This window comes from Notolabrus celidotus, chromosome 16, assembly GCF_009762535.1.
Source record: "Notolabrus celidotus isolate fNotCel1 chromosome 16, fNotCel1.pri, whole genome shotgun sequence".
NCBI classification, from domain to species: domain Eukaryota; kingdom Metazoa; phylum Chordata; class Actinopteri; order Labriformes; family Labridae; genus Notolabrus; species Notolabrus celidotus.
In genome coordinates, this window is record NC_048287.1 from 19599525 (window position 1) to 19617287 (window position 17763).

The 17763-nt window shown below is 40.8% G+C and overlaps 2 protein-coding genes across 3 annotated transcripts in view; one reads left to right on the forward strand and one right to left on the reverse strand.

The window, feature by feature from the left end:
* atxn1a (ataxin 1a) overlaps positions 1-9298 on the forward strand; it is a 118991-nt gene extending 109693 nt beyond the window's left edge. Inside the window, exons 5-6 of one of the 2 annotated variants that reach the window (XM_034705697.1) lie at positions 2630-3225; positions 3782-9298. In XM_034705697.1, the coding sequence (XP_034561588.1) occupies positions 2630-3181 (552 nt within the window). In that variant the 3' untranslated portion in view covers positions 3182-3225; positions 3782-9298. Of the gene's footprint in view, positions 1-2629 lie in introns of both variants that reach the window. The other variant, XM_034705696.1, reaches the window with a different exon arrangement.
* A 1221-nt stretch (positions 9299-10519) lies between these two features.
* On the reverse strand, positions 10520-17460 carry gmpr (guanosine monophosphate reductase). The gene is made up of 9 exons (XM_034705111.1): positions 17156-17460; positions 14816-14935; positions 14452-14535; positions 14198-14371; positions 14029-14110; positions 13684-13790; positions 13162-13204; positions 12887-13046; positions 10520-11201 (listed from the first exon to the last, which is right to left on the reverse strand). The coding sequence occupies exons 1-9, from the start codon at positions 17240-17242 to the stop codon at positions 11021-11023; spliced, it is 1038 nt and encodes a 345-aa protein (XP_034561002.1). The 5' UTR covers positions 17243-17460; the 3' UTR covers positions 10520-11020.
* Positions 17461-17763: the final 303 nt, after the last annotated feature.

Consider the following 17763-nt stretch of genomic DNA (forward strand, 5'->3'; position numbering starts at 1 on the left):
AGCCTTAATGTAAACAAAATAGATGAGTTGCAGAGATATTCCCACTCTGTAATGTTGCCATAAATAAAGACATGAGCTATTGAGACCAAAGTGTGTTTTGCGCCTGGCTGTAAACGTGTTAATCTCTACGGTGTTAAAAAGGTGTTACCTTGGCTTTTGTAGGCAGCCTCAAGTGGACACTCGTGGAACTGCAGTTTTTATGCACTTCGAAATTAGCTTTTATCAACAGCAAAGGAGTAGATTAGTTTCACCATGTAAACCTTTGTTTTTCCACGGGTTGTTTTTGACTCCCTGCCATACATTTTTTCCCCTGTAGAAATCTGTTACGTGTATGTATAAAACCCTCAGAGTTTGGAGTACAGCAGGTGTATTTCACAACATAGAAGGCAAACTATTAACCTCTGTTCCCAGTCTACATGTTAAGCTAAGCTAAGCTAAACTAAGCCAGTTGACTTTTATTGTTGTCTCTGCTGTTAATGTTTAACCAAGAGTTTGGTATTATTGATTCCTTCGCAAGTAGGTAAAATGATTAATTTGATGCTCTAACTTGTCTTAACAATTTGTTGTGCTAGTTTATCAGGGTTCAGGAACCATTAATATGAACATTTTTAAGATGTATTTTTAACTTGTCAGGCAATTTTAAATTAGACTTTTCCATGCAAGCCTTCTCTTAAAATCAAAGCTCAGATCACCCAGATCATAAGCCTGGTTGTTGAGTGCTTGAGCGGTGACTTTAGTAGAAATATTCATCGAGGCTCTTAGGCTGCTCAGTGTGTTATTAATGTGGAAAGACACATGTGGAGCTGCTCCCTTATTAATGTACATCATGGGTAATCTCACAGGACCCTCCTATTTCCTCTTTAATTAAGTTCAATGCACCAAGATGGCAGTCATGTAACCAACATGTTCTGATGACGAGGTTCAAAGCACTGAGTGTTGGATCTCTTCCTCTGGTTTCCCTTCTAGGTGTCAGGAAAGCAAGGAGCATACGTGCACTGATAGAATATTTTCATTAATTTTTTACAGGCTCCCTGTCAAATACCTCAAAGACTGTTTAAAGTTACACTCAAACTAGTAATGGTCAGGGTTCATGAAGTCACATATAATTATCTCTAAAAGAATTTATAACTATTTCTGCAGTCCTCTGTCAGCATCTTATTCCTTGCAGTAGTTTATCTCTCTGTTGTCTGTCCCTGGTTCTCTGTATCTCCTTCGAACACACTCACACCCTCACATTCACACAAACTCACCCTTCACACTGTCTTTGAGGGTGTGCGTTAAAGCCAGTTAATCTATTTCATCCGTCCAAGCTGTGACTCGTCCACCCACACAGCACATCTCTAGCCATCTCTCCCGCCCCCGGCTGCTCTTTGATACTGTACCCCACAAAAGCTGACAATCTTTCAAAGACCTCTCTCTCTCTCTCTCTCTCTCTCTCTCTCTCTCTCTCTCTCTCTCTCTCTCTCTCTCTCTCTCTCTCTCTTGTACTCCATCAGTGCCTCTTCTTACATTTTTTTTTTCTAGAGAGATGGTTGCAGCTTTGAGTCCACACTCAGAGGACTCACTGAGGAGTCAAAATTTATATAATACAGGAGGGAAAATATTGCCCGGCGTTTGCTTTGTGAGGGTGTGTGATACATCTTACACTTGTATTGTTCTTGACATTGTTCTCTTTCTCTCGCACTTCCTCACTCCTCCTCTTGTCCAACCCTCTTCCTTTGTAAACTCGCCTTTTCATCTTCATCTCAGTAACTTCCTCCAGTCCTACCTTTTCATTCTCTCCACAGTATTTCAGCTTATCATCCACTTCATATTCTTTCTCCTGAGGTTTATTTCTCCCTAACTTTCTGCCCGTAACATCTCAAAGGGTCCAATGTTTCATTCTGACATCTCTTCATCTTTCCGTACTTACAAATAAAAGTGCAGATCCCAATCAGTGCTAATGTAACAAGATTATCAGATAATGAGGCAGAAGATTTTAACCCCTTTCACTCTCTTTCTGTATAATATCATATAAATGATCACATTTATATCGATTTTCTTCCTCAGATAAAAGCTCTACCTCTAATCTAAAACCAATCACAGTCATTACATAACTATCTTGCTGATTTAAAAAAAAATCACATCCCAAAACTTCATTCAGCTAAATTTAGACAAAACAACTGCCATGTGATTTCAGATAAGCAGCCATCTCTCTGCCCTTAAAAGCAAAGTATGTATACATACTGTATATTTGTGAAGGTGTCCAACGTGAACATGAACGCACACTTTTGCCAAATTGAAAGCTGTTTTGGGTATTTTTACACATTCGTACCTTTATTTTCAGTGGAACTCAAGTGAGAACAACCCAAAGTCATTTCAATCAGTTACAATGCATTAATATTTTTGGCACACCAGTACAGTAAGATTCTGGCTACATATCATGTAAGGTAAAATATACACAGTGAACAGGTTGTAGTGGATTTGAAGCCCGACAGGGTGACCTGATTGCAAAGCAGAATAGACCAGATCAGCCTGAGGAGGCTGCTTCCTTTACATCATCTTACTGTATTACACAGCTACATAAATAATAAACAACATACAAATTTCCCTGTGTTGATGTTTCTTTCCACCATTCCTTCTCCTCCAGGTGAGTGTGGAGGTCTTGGTGGAGTACCCCTTCTTTGTCTTCGGCCAAGGCTGGTCTTCATGCTGCCCCGACCGTACCACCCAGCTTCTGGAGCTGCCCTGCACCAAGCTCTCAGTGGGCGATGTTTGTATCTCTCTCACCCTCAAAAACCTGAGGAACGGATCTCTAAAGAAGACTCAGCCCCTGGAGCTGGGCCCCCCTGCCTCCGTCCCAGCCCTTAGCCACAAACCCCACAGAGCCGGCTCAGACGCTCCCCAAGGCTGCAGTGGAGGAGGCTCCAGGCACAGCGAGCGAGAGAACGGCATCAGCCAGCGGGGGAAAGGTGTAAGTGGGAACGGGAGAGGAGGAGGCACAAATGTGGAAAATGGGGATCTCGGCACAGAGGCCGGCTCCAGTAAGCCATCGGGCAGCAGGAAGCGGAGATGGTCGGCCCCTGAGGGTCGAAAAGTAGAAAAATCAGAGGAGGAGCCACCTTTGACCCTGCCCAAACCTTCCTTCATCCCTCATGAGGTGAAAGTCAGCATTGAGGGAAGGTCGAATATTGGCAAGTGAAGGCCAGCAGGACTTAAAAATCCATTGGAACATGGAAACAAAATGTAAGAGGACTCTACAAAAACATGAATGCCCACATTAATGTCTCATTTGTCTTGGTTTTAAAGTTTTCCTTTTTTTATTTTTCTATCTTGAATACTGTACTGTAGAGGTAAATCTACCCTACATGGTGTACCCTTACATGAAGTCCATGTAGTCTATAACACATTTTTTATAGGTCGATTTGATATCACACAAGCAATCAGTGCCGTTTTGGAGGTTTTCATGAGATGAAAGATTTGTAAGGGGTGCTTAATGTTAAGTGTTGGCTGTGTGGCACCCACAAGCAATGCTTGATGGCTCTTCCTGGCTGGCTACACATAATGTAAGATGCTAATTCAATTAGCACACAGTTAGCTTTTACTCCCTGTGCACTTCTAGTGATCCTGTCTGGATGGAAATATTTCCCCACCACAAGAAGTGATGTGATATCAGCTGAGCCTGAGCGTGTAGGATTTGCGGCTAAATCATAACATTTTTGATTTTCTAAACCAGACTGGAGGTTGGAAAAACATCATTCTCCTTGTCTTGAGAATAATCAAACCTATTGTGTTGTCGCAGTGTCATCAGGGTGTGCCAGAACTCGCCAGTGATGTCATCAGGTGGTGCCAGTGTGCCCCACAAAAAAGGAGGGAACAACATTCACTCTGATCAGTTTGACACAGCCGAGTCTTTACTTCTCTTTTGCTTTTTATTTTTTAACCCTTCATCTTCTATCTCGCAGATAGTTGTTTTCAATGATTGTCAAAAAAAACTTTAATCAGGGGTCATTTAGTCCATGAATGAACCTATATGTGGGTCAATGTTAATGTATACAATGTGAGATACCCTAACCTAACACATACAAGTGCAAACACACTGGGTTGGCAAGCTTCACTTCAAGAGGAAGACCTCATACAATCCTTGTTGTTTTTGGATGAATTGCTTTATATTTTTTTATTGAGATTAGAAAAGGCTGCGTGAGAGGAACCGAGAAGATTCTGCGTTTCAGTTCTGTGAGGGTCAAAATGTTTCAAAGCACTAAAAAAAAAAAAATACCTGTCACACTCACCATACAGCCGAGAATTTTTTGTCTCTTAATTCACGCAGTACTGTATGTTTTTAGATTTTTTTTTGTACTTAGCAAGTAGGTGGAAAGTAGCAACAGCACTTTGGAGAGGTGAAGATGTTGACAAAGTTGCAGGAGTGGATGTGCCATGGGATCACAAAGAAAGGGATGATTTTGGCAGGTATAAGTAGACGGTTAGAGGACAAAAAAATTGTGATAAAAGGAATTAAAAACATGGCTGTTTTTAAAGCATGTGCTTTTGTACAGCTGGCAAGCCAAGCAAAAGTCGTGGGAAAAGTGTTGAAATGTGTTTTGAAAGTTTGGTTTCAAACGAGGAAAAAGGCTTGGAATAAATCCCGATGATGTTGGAACTAGACTGAGAACATTAGTTTAGAAGCTCGCGCCACAGAGTTTTGAAGGGTGTCATATATTTGTAACATATGTGTGCTAGAGTGCGTGATTCAGGCTTGTGTCTGTCCAGTCATACACACACACACACATGCGCGTGTACACAAACACAAAGAAGTACATCACACATCATAGGTTTTATCGTTTCAGGGATGGTCTGTTATTGTCGACGCTTGTTGACTGACATTGGATTAATGCACACTGCGAACAGTGCATTGTGTTTGTGTATGTGTGTGTGTGTGTATGAGGGTTTGTATACTGTGTATAAGAAAAGGAAATACTCATATGATATGTAGACAGTGCTAAATGTCCAGTGTTTCCACTTGGAGTGGTACTTAAGAGAATCTTGCAATTTGCACATCAGGAGGAGGGAGAAAAAGGCGGAGACGTCATTTTTTTAAATGAGCCCTAGACCACGAAACACACTGGAGGTGAGCAGGGTTATTATGTTCCTCGACGGGCACTCGTCACATTGTAGAGGAGATGTTTCTATGGCGACACAGTTAAGGTCAAATTACTTTTGAGTTTTTTTTAACACAACCATAGATGAAACTAGGATTTTAACATGTGCCTGCCTACTGACTTTCTTGACCTAAGTTAGGGTTATACCAATTATCATTCATCACTTTTCCTGCTGTTGGAACCAGGGTGGCAGGGTCTAGGATTCAGTTTTGAACACAGCCTGTGCTCTCAGCAAGCTTATCCATGTTTTTCTTTTCCAAAGATGAAGCAGTTACCTCAACAGATATGCTTGACTTGAGACCCTGACATTTGTAGCTTTGTATGCTAAACTTTAAAGATCTTCACAGATTGTTTTGCATGTGAACACCAGATTTTTTGTTGTTTTTTCAAAGTTCAATGTGAAGTGTGCACAAACTAATGACCCTTTGATTATACTTCTCAAAAAATCTGAACTTTTTCTCTAACATTATTCGGGAGGTTTTGTTCTCAAATTGGTGGGAAAAATGGCATCTTCCAAGCATATCTGTTGAGTTTTCTACTCAGCCTGTGGATAGCAGGGTTTAAGTTTGTAGTTGGCGATGTCGTCAATTGCCACTAAGAAGTGGATGGGTTGTATTTTCCTCCCCCTGATAATATTAGCTGTGTGGCTGTAGTTTACCAGGGTGATGGCAGGATGGACATGTGCTCAGATGGATGAGGAATGGATGGATAGGTGGTTAAGTAATGGGCAGATTCACAGTGACAGTGAGGTAATGAGGAAACCCCAAATGAGATTTGAAACTGCTTTGTATTTTGTATAATAAAACAGGGTTTTTTCAGATCAACTTCATCACAGGAGTTAATTTTCTTTTTTTTCTTTTCATCTTGGAACAACATGATCATGAGTTGTACAAATAGCAGAATGTATGTGCACGTTTTGTAAAGTTATGTTTGTGTGGCTGTGTGTTTTGTAAATGAATGTTTTGTACATGTTAAATTTTTGTCCAAGCCCCTTTCCAACATTTTTTTTTAAAGCAGAACAAAATCATCAGCCACTCAAAAAACAAAAAGTTTAGCCAAAGCTGAGTGATATTTTTCACTATGGTTACTTTAGAAAGCAATAGTAGGAAAATATTCTGGCACTCATGTTGTGTATTAGTGGATTACACACACACAGACACGCACTCTCAAACACACAGTCATTCCACTTAAATTTGCAATAAACATTAAGTAATCATCATTTAGAGTTATGATAGAAACAGCTCTTCTTTTCCACAAACCTAAAAACAAAGACTCGCCATCTCACCAGAAAATGTTTTTATTCGCTAATCTAATTAGCCTCAGCTAACACTTTTCCCCTTATCACAAAAAAGATCGCAGTTGCAGCACATGTTGCTAGTTTTCAGGGAAGCTTCTTCTATATGCAGTAAATGAAATAACCCCATAAAACCTCCACGGTCCCAGCTGGTCAGAGGAATAACAAACTCTGTCCTCACACACAGCTGAAGTAACCAGCAGACGTTTTTGACTCCGCCCAGGTCTGCCTCTTTGCCACGACTCCTGTAGTGACCTCGTTAACGATGTTTCAGGTACCCAATCATAGCCAGCCAGCCTCTCAAGCACCTCCTCCTGAGGCAAAGCAATCGATTAACCCTCAACAACCGTTAGCTACCTTTCAGTGCGGCCTGGTCTGGACCGCCTGTTCCCTCCTAAAGTCACAAAACTTTTTTTATATTCGATCTCGTTTTCACTGCTAGCTCATACAGGTGTTCTGCATGCTTTAATCCGAGACTTTGATACGAAGCAATCTGAAATGTCAACACATTGTGAATGCAGTTGAGGGAATGGCACAGCAGAACTAGGTTTTAATATTTTTCGAGGGTTTTGGGCTAGGTTTTATTTTCTTAAGATTATCCCAAGTTTTTATTCCCTTTGAGATGTATCACAATGTGCAATACTTACATTTTGTTTTCCCCTCTATCGCTGTGCCAAGTGTATGTAGCATAGTCCTACTCCTCCAGTATCCCCTCCCAGTCAAAGGCTTGTGTATTTGTCTGTCTGTTAAAATGTGTATCACATCTTTAAAACAAGAGTCAGGACGTTTGTGAAGAGAAACAGAACCAACAGAGAGTTTGTTTGCACCCTTTTTTTCCCCTTATGTCTGTGCGGCCTTTCTCAATTTGAGAGACTGTGTCATGTATCCTCGGTGTGTGTGGTTGTGGTTGTGTGTCTGCGCTGTATGTGTAGAGTGTGTTCAAATGTGTATGAGCGTCTGAGGGTTTGAGTTTGTGATGTGTGTGTGTGTGTGTCTGTGTGTGTGTGTCTGTGTGTACTGGAGTGTTTCCTCCTCTAACTGTCTGTGAGATCATGAACCCTGACCCTCTTACGGTTCACGGTGAGACCCACAGAAAAAAAAAGAAACCTCATTGCTAGTGGGGACCACTTTTTGTAAAAAAAAGAAAAAGAAAATAAAACAAAAAAAAAAAAAAACCAACCAACAGAGATGCACATGTAAGTAGATGTAAAAGACTTGATAATGTTTCAGCACTTTCTAATCCTAGGACGGGCTCGGTCTAACCCCTCTGTCTCAGATCGAAACCCTACCTGGGGGTAACAGTCATTCAAAACAGACAGAGAGAATGAGAATGAAAAAAGGGGGTGCATAGGGATGAAAAAGAGAGATGGTTTAAGTTAAAGTTTTTGCACATCACCTCGCCGTAACCTTGTGTTTTTCTGTCTGTGCTCCATCTCGCTTGGCGCCCGGCGCGTTCTTGGGTCCAACGAGCCGAGGTGTTGGGTGGTTCCTTGGTTCTTTTCTTCTAGGAAAACCTTTTCTCATGGAATGCATCCCTTCTTTTGTTGTGTTTGGGTTTGTTTGGAACCTTTTCCACCCTACACCAACCTGACTGTGCGGTTAAATATTAGGTTTTGTTTTGTTCACATTTGAAGTTGTAATTTGGCAGATGTGTCTGTAAAGAGTTCAGCACAGCTCGATTTGGTCATGCGGTGTGAAAACGGTGCATAACAAACTTTAGCTTTTTTTGCATTATCTTTGGTGCAGGAGCTTTTTGTGTTTTTGGTCTCCTTGTAGCACTCAATATAATGTCAGGGGACTTGAAACCTATGTAGAGAATGTGTCATTGTTGTGTTTTTATGACAAGCTTCCTCACCCGAGGAACACTGCTAATGTTGTCTTTTTTTTTTTTTTAATTGGCTTCTTGCACAGTTTTACAAATAAAATGAATGTTGGTGTGTGAGCTTTGACTTTTGGATCAGAAAAAAAGGCATGTGTGCTCTTTGTTTCATGATGTTTGTACTTTCATTTTCGCAAAAAAGGATGTGTTTTTGGCACTTTGTCGTATTTTAAAAGTGAACTGAATTCGATCAGGATTCCTATTTCTTTTTTTTTTTTCATTTCTTTTTTTTTTTCATTTCTTTTTTTTTTTTTTTCATTTTTTTATTGTATGATGTCGTCAATGTCCATAGCGCTGGATAACCAACTCAGGCAGAAAGAAAAAAACTTGTAGAAGCCCATGTAACAGTATAGTTTCACCCCAATCAATTGACATAGTGGGCTGTTTCATATGGGTTATAAGATATGTAAATTTATTACATATTATTTGATATAATTAACAAATGACTATTAACTATGAATTATTATTATGATACTATGTGTATTTGCTGGAGACGGCCTGGATTACTCTTCAGTGTACTTTGTTCTGCCTCTCTGTGCAAAGCGACAAACACTCAGCAGGGGACAGGCTTGTATGTGTTGTGACCTCTGACCCCTGCCCACTGCCATGGATGGGGTGGAGGTTATCTGTCAGCGGTGGCTTATTTGACCCCTCCCACCCAGCCTCCTGTTCTGAACAGTTAGCCCTGAGGCTCTAACCAGTCTAGATGTTTCTCTGTGACACCAAGAACTGAACTGAGACTTTTTTGGCCCTTGAGCAGAGAAGCGGACATCAGCACAGAACTGCATGGACAGTCTGGCCTGCAGGAGGCAGCAGCCGCAGATCCCAGCCAACTTGTTTGTACTATAATGTACTCACCAAGTCCCTGTGTCTCACCACCCCTTTCCTCTATAGCAATGGAGAAACCCTGTTGGTGTATGTATTTGACATCTGTACAAATGCACCTCTTTGAAAAAGAAAATGAAACCTTGACATATCTGGAATAAATGGGTGACTTGTGTCGTCATTTTAGTTCACAAACGGGAACAGCTTGACTTGGTAGAAACTCTTAAATATGTTACACCTCTCCTTCGAAAGGCTACTTCAGTTCTGTATTCCCTTTCCAACTGTCTTTGACCCTGGTTTTCTACTGTACATTCATGCAGTTTATGGAACAAAGAGAGAGGAAGAACACAACAAACTTCCTAAAGTTATTTTTATAGTTACGGACACAGTAGTTGAATCCATCCATCCATTTGACCATTTATCCTGTTTGGGGTAGCTGGGGGCTGGAGCCTATCCCAGCTGACATTGGGCAGAAGACAGGGTACACCCTGGACAGGTCGCCAACCTATCATAGGGCCAGTAGTTTAATGATAATGATAATGATAATTCTTCAGATATACTCCATGAATTATTTCTCTCAAATCCCAAATGAAAATGAACTTAGATTCAAGAATGACTCCATGGAATCAACATAATACAATATGCATTTGAAACTAAATAAATAGGAAAGTAAGAAAATTGTTAAGCTTTTTACTTCAAGCAAGTATACCATTTTAAACACAGTTTGATGTGATATATTTAGTTCTGTAGTTGAAAAATAACATAGCAGGCAATTAAACACCATGTTGTGTACATAATTTGCGGGATATAACTATCCCCTGCTGAAAGGTCATGACTCTGAGCAGCATCCCCTTCTCTGCTTTTTGTTCCACAACATGTAACGCTTTGTTAGGACACCACCAACACAATGTTAAAAACTGCTATGACAGAGGTAGTGTTTAGTTTTTTGCCCATTTTCAATATGCTTTAGTAAGGGTTTGCTGCACAGCCTCACTGAATGTAAGGTCAGCAGTGTCAATGCTGGCTTTCAAAAACAAAGGAAACCCTGTCCCACGTATTCTAATATCCTGACATCTGAGAAGTTTTGACAAAAACCCAACACCAAAAAGGGAGAAACATTAATCCCACTGAGTGAATCATGTTTCTGTCCTTGCAATAACAAAAAATAAGCAAGTGCTGCTTTTACAGTATTTCATATATGTTCATGTAATGTGTTATAGCTTAATATGAGTTTTTCTAAAGTTTCTTGCTGAAAGAACATGTGATGTCTTCACATGCACAAAAAGGTAAAATGAGTAGTATTGCAAATATGTCATGTGTTTGATGTGTCTCAATGTAAGATTAATGACAGCAAAAAGCATTAAAGAGAATTTCACACATTGATCAACACTGATAATGAAAGTAGCAGGGGGTCCTGCATGCAGTTTATTGCAACATGATTTCTCCACTGACAGTTACAGAGTCACTTCTCTGGATCTTGCATATTGATAAGCACATTCATTCCAACATACAGTTCTGCAGTTTTTCCCCAAATGATCATCACAGAAATAACATTCCCTCCTGCTGAGTGTGTTTACATGCACTGTGTAGGCAACATTCTTTTTTATATTTGCATTTATGTAAGCATGTAAACGCACTCGCCGCAGGCTCAAGTTGATTAAAGCACTGTCAGTCTTCTGGGAAAATGTTTCAAGTTAAACTTCAATCACAACCAGCAGGAGATAAACAGCTATCTGGCAGAACATATCCTGAGAGAAACAGGTTGGGTGCTCATGTAGAGGTGTCTCTGTGGGTGTGGGTGCGTCTTCTTCTTCTTCCATGTCTTACAATTGCACGTCTAAAAATCTGCATATCATGCAACCTGTGTAGAATGCACACACCCTGCTAAGTGAACATTTGGCTGGACTGCTGTGTGACTCGTATGAAGGTGGTTCTCCTGCTCAGCTCTTTCAGCTTGGCTGCGCCGACGTAGGTGCAGGTGGAGCGGAGACCCCCCAACACATCGCGGACAGTATTCTCAACATCACCTCTGTATGGAACCTCCACTGTTCTCCCTTCAGATGCCCTGATAGCAGAGAGAGAAGTGAGTAGGAATGCAGCCAATTTTCTGTTGAAGTGCACCCTCTACTGGCTGAAACCCAGTATAATACATGACTAACACTGAGTTTGAGCCTCTGAATTAGCATACTGTTGACTGGCACTATCTTGGAAGCAAACAAAGGACATAAATAAGCAAATATTTCTTTGGATAACAAATTGATGGTTGTCATTCATTCTTACAAGTATTTTCCCTCACAGAATGAGCAGCCCTGCTCGGCAGAATGACCTACCTTAAACATTTTTAGTGGTAGAAGGAACTTTTAATAGATGTTTTCTACTTTACCAAATAAACACCTCTACCTGACAGGATGGCATACCTTTCTTTCACTTACATTAACAAAGGATATTTTTGGGGGGGTGTTATTCACCTGACAATGAGAGCTTTTTTTTTTAACCAACATTTATAGTGGTAGTCATTATTCTACTTGACAGAACGAGTTACACAATCTGAAAAAAATAAGCTGCCAAACCTGACAGAATGTGCTATCCTAAGTGACAAAATGAACTTCACTAGTTGACGTTTTGAGCTACTGCTACTGACAAAATGAGAAAACCTGACCACCAGATGAACTACTGGGCAGCCAGAATGAGCCCACTTACCTGGCAGTCTGAGCTACAATGTTTGGCAGTATATGCTGACCCAACTGACAGAATTAACTACCTCAGAGAAGGCTATCCCTGTAAACAAATGAGCAATCCAGGCCGGCAGAATGAACAACTTTAGCCAAAAGACTTAGCAAACCCAGCTGGAAGAATGAGCTACCCCAACTGATGGATTAAGCTACCCAGTCCTCAAAATAAGCCTCCCCAGCTGGCAGAATGAGCCACACCAGTTGAAAGTTTGAGCTACCACAACAGACAGGATGAGCTACACCAGTTGCTATATGAGCTAACTTAGCTGGAGGAATAAGATACACCCGCTGACATTTGAGCTACACCAATATATAGTGTAAGCCAGGGCTTCAAACTCATGTCAGTTCAGGGACCACAGCCCAAGTTGATCTCAAGTGGGCCGAACCAGTAAAATCATAACATAATAACCAAAAATAATGACAACTCCAAAATTTTCCCTTTGAATTAGCACAAATAAAGTACAAGTACATTTTCTCAATTTTCACATTTAATGAAATATGTTTTTACATAAACAGCTGTTGTATTTTTCCCCATGATGAGTCTCAAAGTGGGGCCATATTTTATTCTTTAAGCCCTGAAACCTGCTGTGAACGCACCAAACACACAGGTTACCCATTCACCTGACGCAGAGTGAAATTATAAAGCAAAAGAACAGAGATTATAATATTGAAGAAGGTAAACGTGACTATTTTGGACCCCTCAGCTCCAGCATGAACAGTTTGCTTGCTGGACAGTGTTGTATGCAGTGGTGTAGTGCCAGTGTTAGTAGTGACAGAGCGCACCTGTTACGTATGCACATGTATGGTAAGCATGCGCACGATATGTGGCTCCTTTCTAAAATTGTGGATCCACCATTCAAATGTAACAAATAAGTAAACTTTAGTGCTAATGGGATCATGGAGCACTCTAAAAAGTCTTCAAGAATTTCCACCGAGATTTTAGAAAACAAACTTTTGTGTTTTTTAATTCTTCAAAAATACTAATTTCCAAATGTTTTAACTGATATAAGTCACATACCTATACTCAGCAACTCCACCCACATATTTCTTCATGGCTGTGTCAGAGCTCATGCCATAGAAGAGTTTGTATTTCTTGCCGTTCTTCTCGATGACCTCTCCTGTGCATTGATCATGGCCCGCGAGCATTCCTCCCATCATCACAAAGTCAGCCCCTGCACCTGAGAAGGAAAAGGCAGAAAGTCGTGTTGAGTTCGATTTTTGCAGTCATACACAACCCAATATGTGACTCATTTTAAGGATGAAAAGAAGCAATAGTTGTGGGTTGAACCGAACCAAAGGCCTTTGCTACATCTCCTGGGCAACTGCAGCCACCGTCCTGTACAGAGAAAAAACACAAGTTAATTAAAATGCTGCACAGTGAGTCAGAAAACGTCAGAACCTCAGAAAGTTTGTTATTCTTCAATCAGCCTCCAAAGATTGAGGATGCCCTCTACTGGCTGCAACCCAACTTTAGCATTATCAATATTAAAACTGTTTTATGCTTCTGAAACAGAATATCAAGGACCTACTCTGAATTTAAAGCAAATAAAAAATAGCAAAAACATGCAGATAAATGTGTTTGAATCACAGATAAATATTAATTTTATTCAGGCTTACATTCTGATTCAGATTTTATAATTTTTAAGGAATAATGTTTGTTTGGACTATGAACTCTGACCTGGTTGGCTTATGGCTTATTAGGGTATTTAAAGTCCAACATAACTGAGAGCAAACTACACAGCTGAACTCTCTTATCATTTTTTTTTTTTAGCTAATAAGCATAAAGTATCTATGATGTCACCATGTGGGTCTTACAGAGATGATGTGTCCTTTGAGTCCATGGGCTGAGTCTGCACACTCTATTACAGCGCTGAGTTGTGGGTAGCCTACTCCTGTCTTGATTCTTGTTGTACACACAGACCCTGCAACACAGATCACACATTAAGAATGTCTGTCCCCAAACCTATCATTTACAAATTTGTTGACTATATTTTGAGCAACCTAAGACTTGGACTTCAGCAGAAAGTCTTTGTCTTTCCAACTAATGTATGCATGAACATGCGTGTCTGCCGTCTCACTTGTGTCTGTGATATTATGTGAAGTCTGTGAAGTTTTGTTTTGACATTAAAATAAGCACTCACAGACAGGCGATCTACCCACCTGGCCCGATTCCCACTTTAATGATGTCAGCACCAGAGAGGATGAGCTCCTCCACCATCTCCCCGGTCACCACGTTACCAGCCTATAACACAGACAGCATTGCTCCATAAGGCACATTCTTTCAGCACATCAATTATGAAACATCTGTAACCCAAGCCACATCACTTACCATGATGGTGTGTTTAGGAAATTTCTCTCTGACTGTTTTGACATACTCCACAAAGTACTCTGAATAGCCGTTGGCTACATCCAGGCAGATGTACTTGAGGGCAGGGACAGCGTCCACTATTGCACACAGCTTCTCAAGATCTGCTTTCCCGCTGCCTGAGCTGGCAGCTACATGCTGTGAATAAAAGGACAAAATTGTGTGCAAGTCCACTGAGGAAACAGCTACTTTATGAGGGTAAACATTGGTAATATTACCTCTATACAGTCTGGATGATTAACAGCAAAGTTTTTCCAGTCATCTACAGAGTAGTGTTTATGGATGGTTGTGAAGAGGGTGTGCTAAAGAGATGGAGAGATAGAGCAATTTAAATTATGGTTTATTAAAGTCAAGAAAAAATATTATAAACGCTATATTACACAGTTCATGGCAAATTCCTGCATAAATAAGTGAAATTTAAAAAAACAAGCAACATCCAACATGCTAACAAATGCTTCTGTGTCAAAAACTTGCAAATACATTTTGCTTGCAAAATAGTGATCTTGGTAGCCTCACAGAGAGAAATGCACAAACACATGGCACTTTTATTTATTTTTCATCTTGGTTGTTTTGTTGACTCACTTTGCTAAGGACCTGTGCCATCTCAAAGGTCCCTGTGGTGTCCATGTTGGCAGCAATGATGGGGATGCCATTGTATGTCTGTTTGGAGTTGCGGAATGTGAAGGTCCTCTGAAGGTCCACCTGAGGAGGAAAAGAAGTGAGTTATTCTGGATATAGTTTCAATGTCATATATGGCTCACTTTCTAATCTGAGCAGTGAGTTATTTTTTACAGAAACTGCTGTTTAAGGTATACTGCAGATTTTCTTGAAAAATTAAGCAGCTCATTTTGCTCACCTGTGACCATGGTCACAGGTGAGCAAAATGATCACGGGATCCACTGAATCATTTAGATCCAGTAGACAGTCAAGCAGTAATGTGATAAGCTACGTGGGCCAAGCACTGTAACATTAGCTTCTTAGCATGAGTAAAGTTTGTACATTTTTGACAAGTTTCTTTTAAGTTGCTCACATAGAAGAAGTAACATGTTTTTTCTTATAAATACCATGTTAAAGTCTCAAGCAATTCGGAAAAAAACAAACAGCACCCTTGCTCAATTAAAAAACATATTCTCAAGCATTTCTACTTACTGAACACTCAATTTTGATGTATGGAAGCTATAGGCGGAAGGTATTAAGAGGTTCATAATGGCAAACTACTTTAAAAGTAAGTTCAAATAAAACGTTAGGCAGAAAACAATCCTTAAACTCAAATGATTACATTTTCTTAGACCTTGATATTGCTGAATAAGGTTTTTTAAGTCTAGAAATGTATTATGCATGACCTCAGAGTAGAAAAAGGCTAATGCACAAAGTGTGCTTTACCTTTCACGCAAGGATGATTTTCAGAGCCACAGCAAAAATGAAGTATAACTTACAATAGCAAGAGAAAGAGGAAAGTGGTGTAAGAAGTATGGATGGTGTGGGAGGAGAGCCCAGTCATGCATACCTGTCGCCTCACAGCAGCAAATCAATACAGGCCTCATCTTTTACACACTGACTCAGCAAGAGTCATCAGTGTTGTCACCAGTAAACATCACTAGTTTGACACACGGATCAAATGGATTCACTTATAAAGCTAGGTAGGTTCTGCTCTGTTGTGTTGCATCAGTGTTTGATTACCAACTAGCTTCGCATGTGGGCCTTCATTATTAATGTAGTTTATCTTGCCTGTAGATTATAGACACCCATCTGTCTCGTAAACAACTTAAGGTATGTCTGGTAAGCTTAGAGCAGAATGTCATCACATGGATGCTTTTGTAATGGGTCATTAAATTTGGCTGCAGTATACTGACATGGTGCAGTAAAGGTACCACATCTTAAGTGTGACTATTGGAACTTCTGTGTGGTTTTTCTAGTTTCAAGAAAATAATGTGTTGTGATAAGAGGTAAGTTACATGCTTAAGTACCAGCTGTTCTCAGTAGTGTCATCTGCGTCAGTGTACATATATATCTTATGTTATCACGATCATTCAGTGGCATGTGCTAAGGTTGAACGTACCACACAGGACTATTTTTACTCAGGTTTTCTGAGAAGTCTCTGGTGTCTCATGTTACATGCAACCTCTCAGAAGCCAATTCCCTCCCCCTTCTACCTTCCAAATCAGATCTAATACCACCAAAGTATCACAATATCGACTCCCAATCTAGTGAAACTTAGTTAAGTTGAGTGAGCTGCAAGAATAAAACAAGAAGGGGAGGGCTGTGTTGTCCTGGAGAGCAAAATCAGTGGTGGAAAAACTATTGACTCTTATCTCTGATTATAATGAGAATAAGTGATGACTAAACCAACTCCATCCTGATTAAAATCACTGTTTTTATCTCTTACTCTCCTTTTTTTGTTTTTGGACAGTTGTTGTTCCTTGTCTCTGTCTGGCGCAGGCTGATCTTGTTTTCTGTCACCTTTAAGAAGGTCACTCCACTGTTTCGTGCTCATTTTGTTGCAGAGCACACCTACTGGCTTGCATGTAACAAGACAACAAGGAGAGGCACGAATACAGACTTAACCTGATGGTGTGCTTTTCAGCTTTAGAGAGACATTATAGTTAATTAATGTCATAGCTGCTCACTGCTGCTCTTTAATTAAACAAGCTTGCCCTGCATCTTTAATCATGATGTCACATATTAAGTACACAGGGTTTGTAGGCCCAAATTGCCTGCCACTCCACTGTCTAACCTCATGTATAAATAGTTAACATATCCAGACTGTTGCGTCACTCACAATACTGCTTTAAGTGTAGGTGTACCTCCTGAATGCAACAGAAACCTGGCTCCTCTCCTCCAGAGAAATGTCCAAGTCTGATGTTTGATTTGAAGTGTATTTTTAATATTTCATCTCAATATCAAATATTTAATAGTGCGTACCTCTGAGCGACTCTTCAGGCTGCTCCTCTTAGGTCTGAAGAGGACATCCTTAAAGTCCAGTTTGAGGTCTACGTCCACGCGAGGCATCCTTGCTGTCCAGATCACTGATGACCAGGATGAGGATGATGAGTATGCGGAGGAGAATCCCCTGAGGAAGTCTGCTGCAGCAGTGGTCGTCGCCGGTCCCAAGCCCCAACCACCAAACCCGAGCCTCCAGGCGGCCAGCGTATTTATAGCAAAAAGGGGCCCATCCCTGCCCCGGCCCCCATGGCTTTATTTGGGCCTGGACTCCCTCTCTCTCTCTCTCTCTCTCTCTCTCTCTCTCTCTCTCCCTCTCTGTTTCTGTCTCTCTATCCCCCTTCCTCTCTTTCTCCCTCCACTCCTCCAGTGTTCTCCCTCTCTCTCCCCCTGCTCCTCCAGAGTGGCAGGAGCAGCAGTGGCCAAGCTGGCAGGCGCACATGATGCATGCACACACACATTTACACACACAGACATGATTGCACTGCGGAGGGTTGTGTGCTGCAGTGCTTAAGAGCACACCTGCTGTCCAGTTGGGGCATTGCTCCCTCAGCTATTAACAGACAGAACAGAGAAGCTGCAATGAGTGT

What these genes read in the sequence shown, in the direction of transcription:
- gmpr (XM_034705111.1), bottom strand. Translation starts at nt 17,242, where the DNA reads ATGCCTCGCGTGGACGTAGACCTCAAACTGGACTTTAAGGATGTCCTC. An exon ending in ATCATCCAGACTGTATAGAG is followed by an intron (nt 14,372 to 14,451) that starts GTAATATTACCA and finishes TTTTATTCACAG; the next exon opens with CATGTAGCTGCCAGCTCAGG. An exon ending in AGATGTAGCAAAGGCCTTTG is followed by an intron (nt 13,047 to 13,161) that starts GTTCGGTTCAAC and finishes TTTCCTTCTCAG; the next exon opens with GTGCAGGGGCTGACTTTGTG.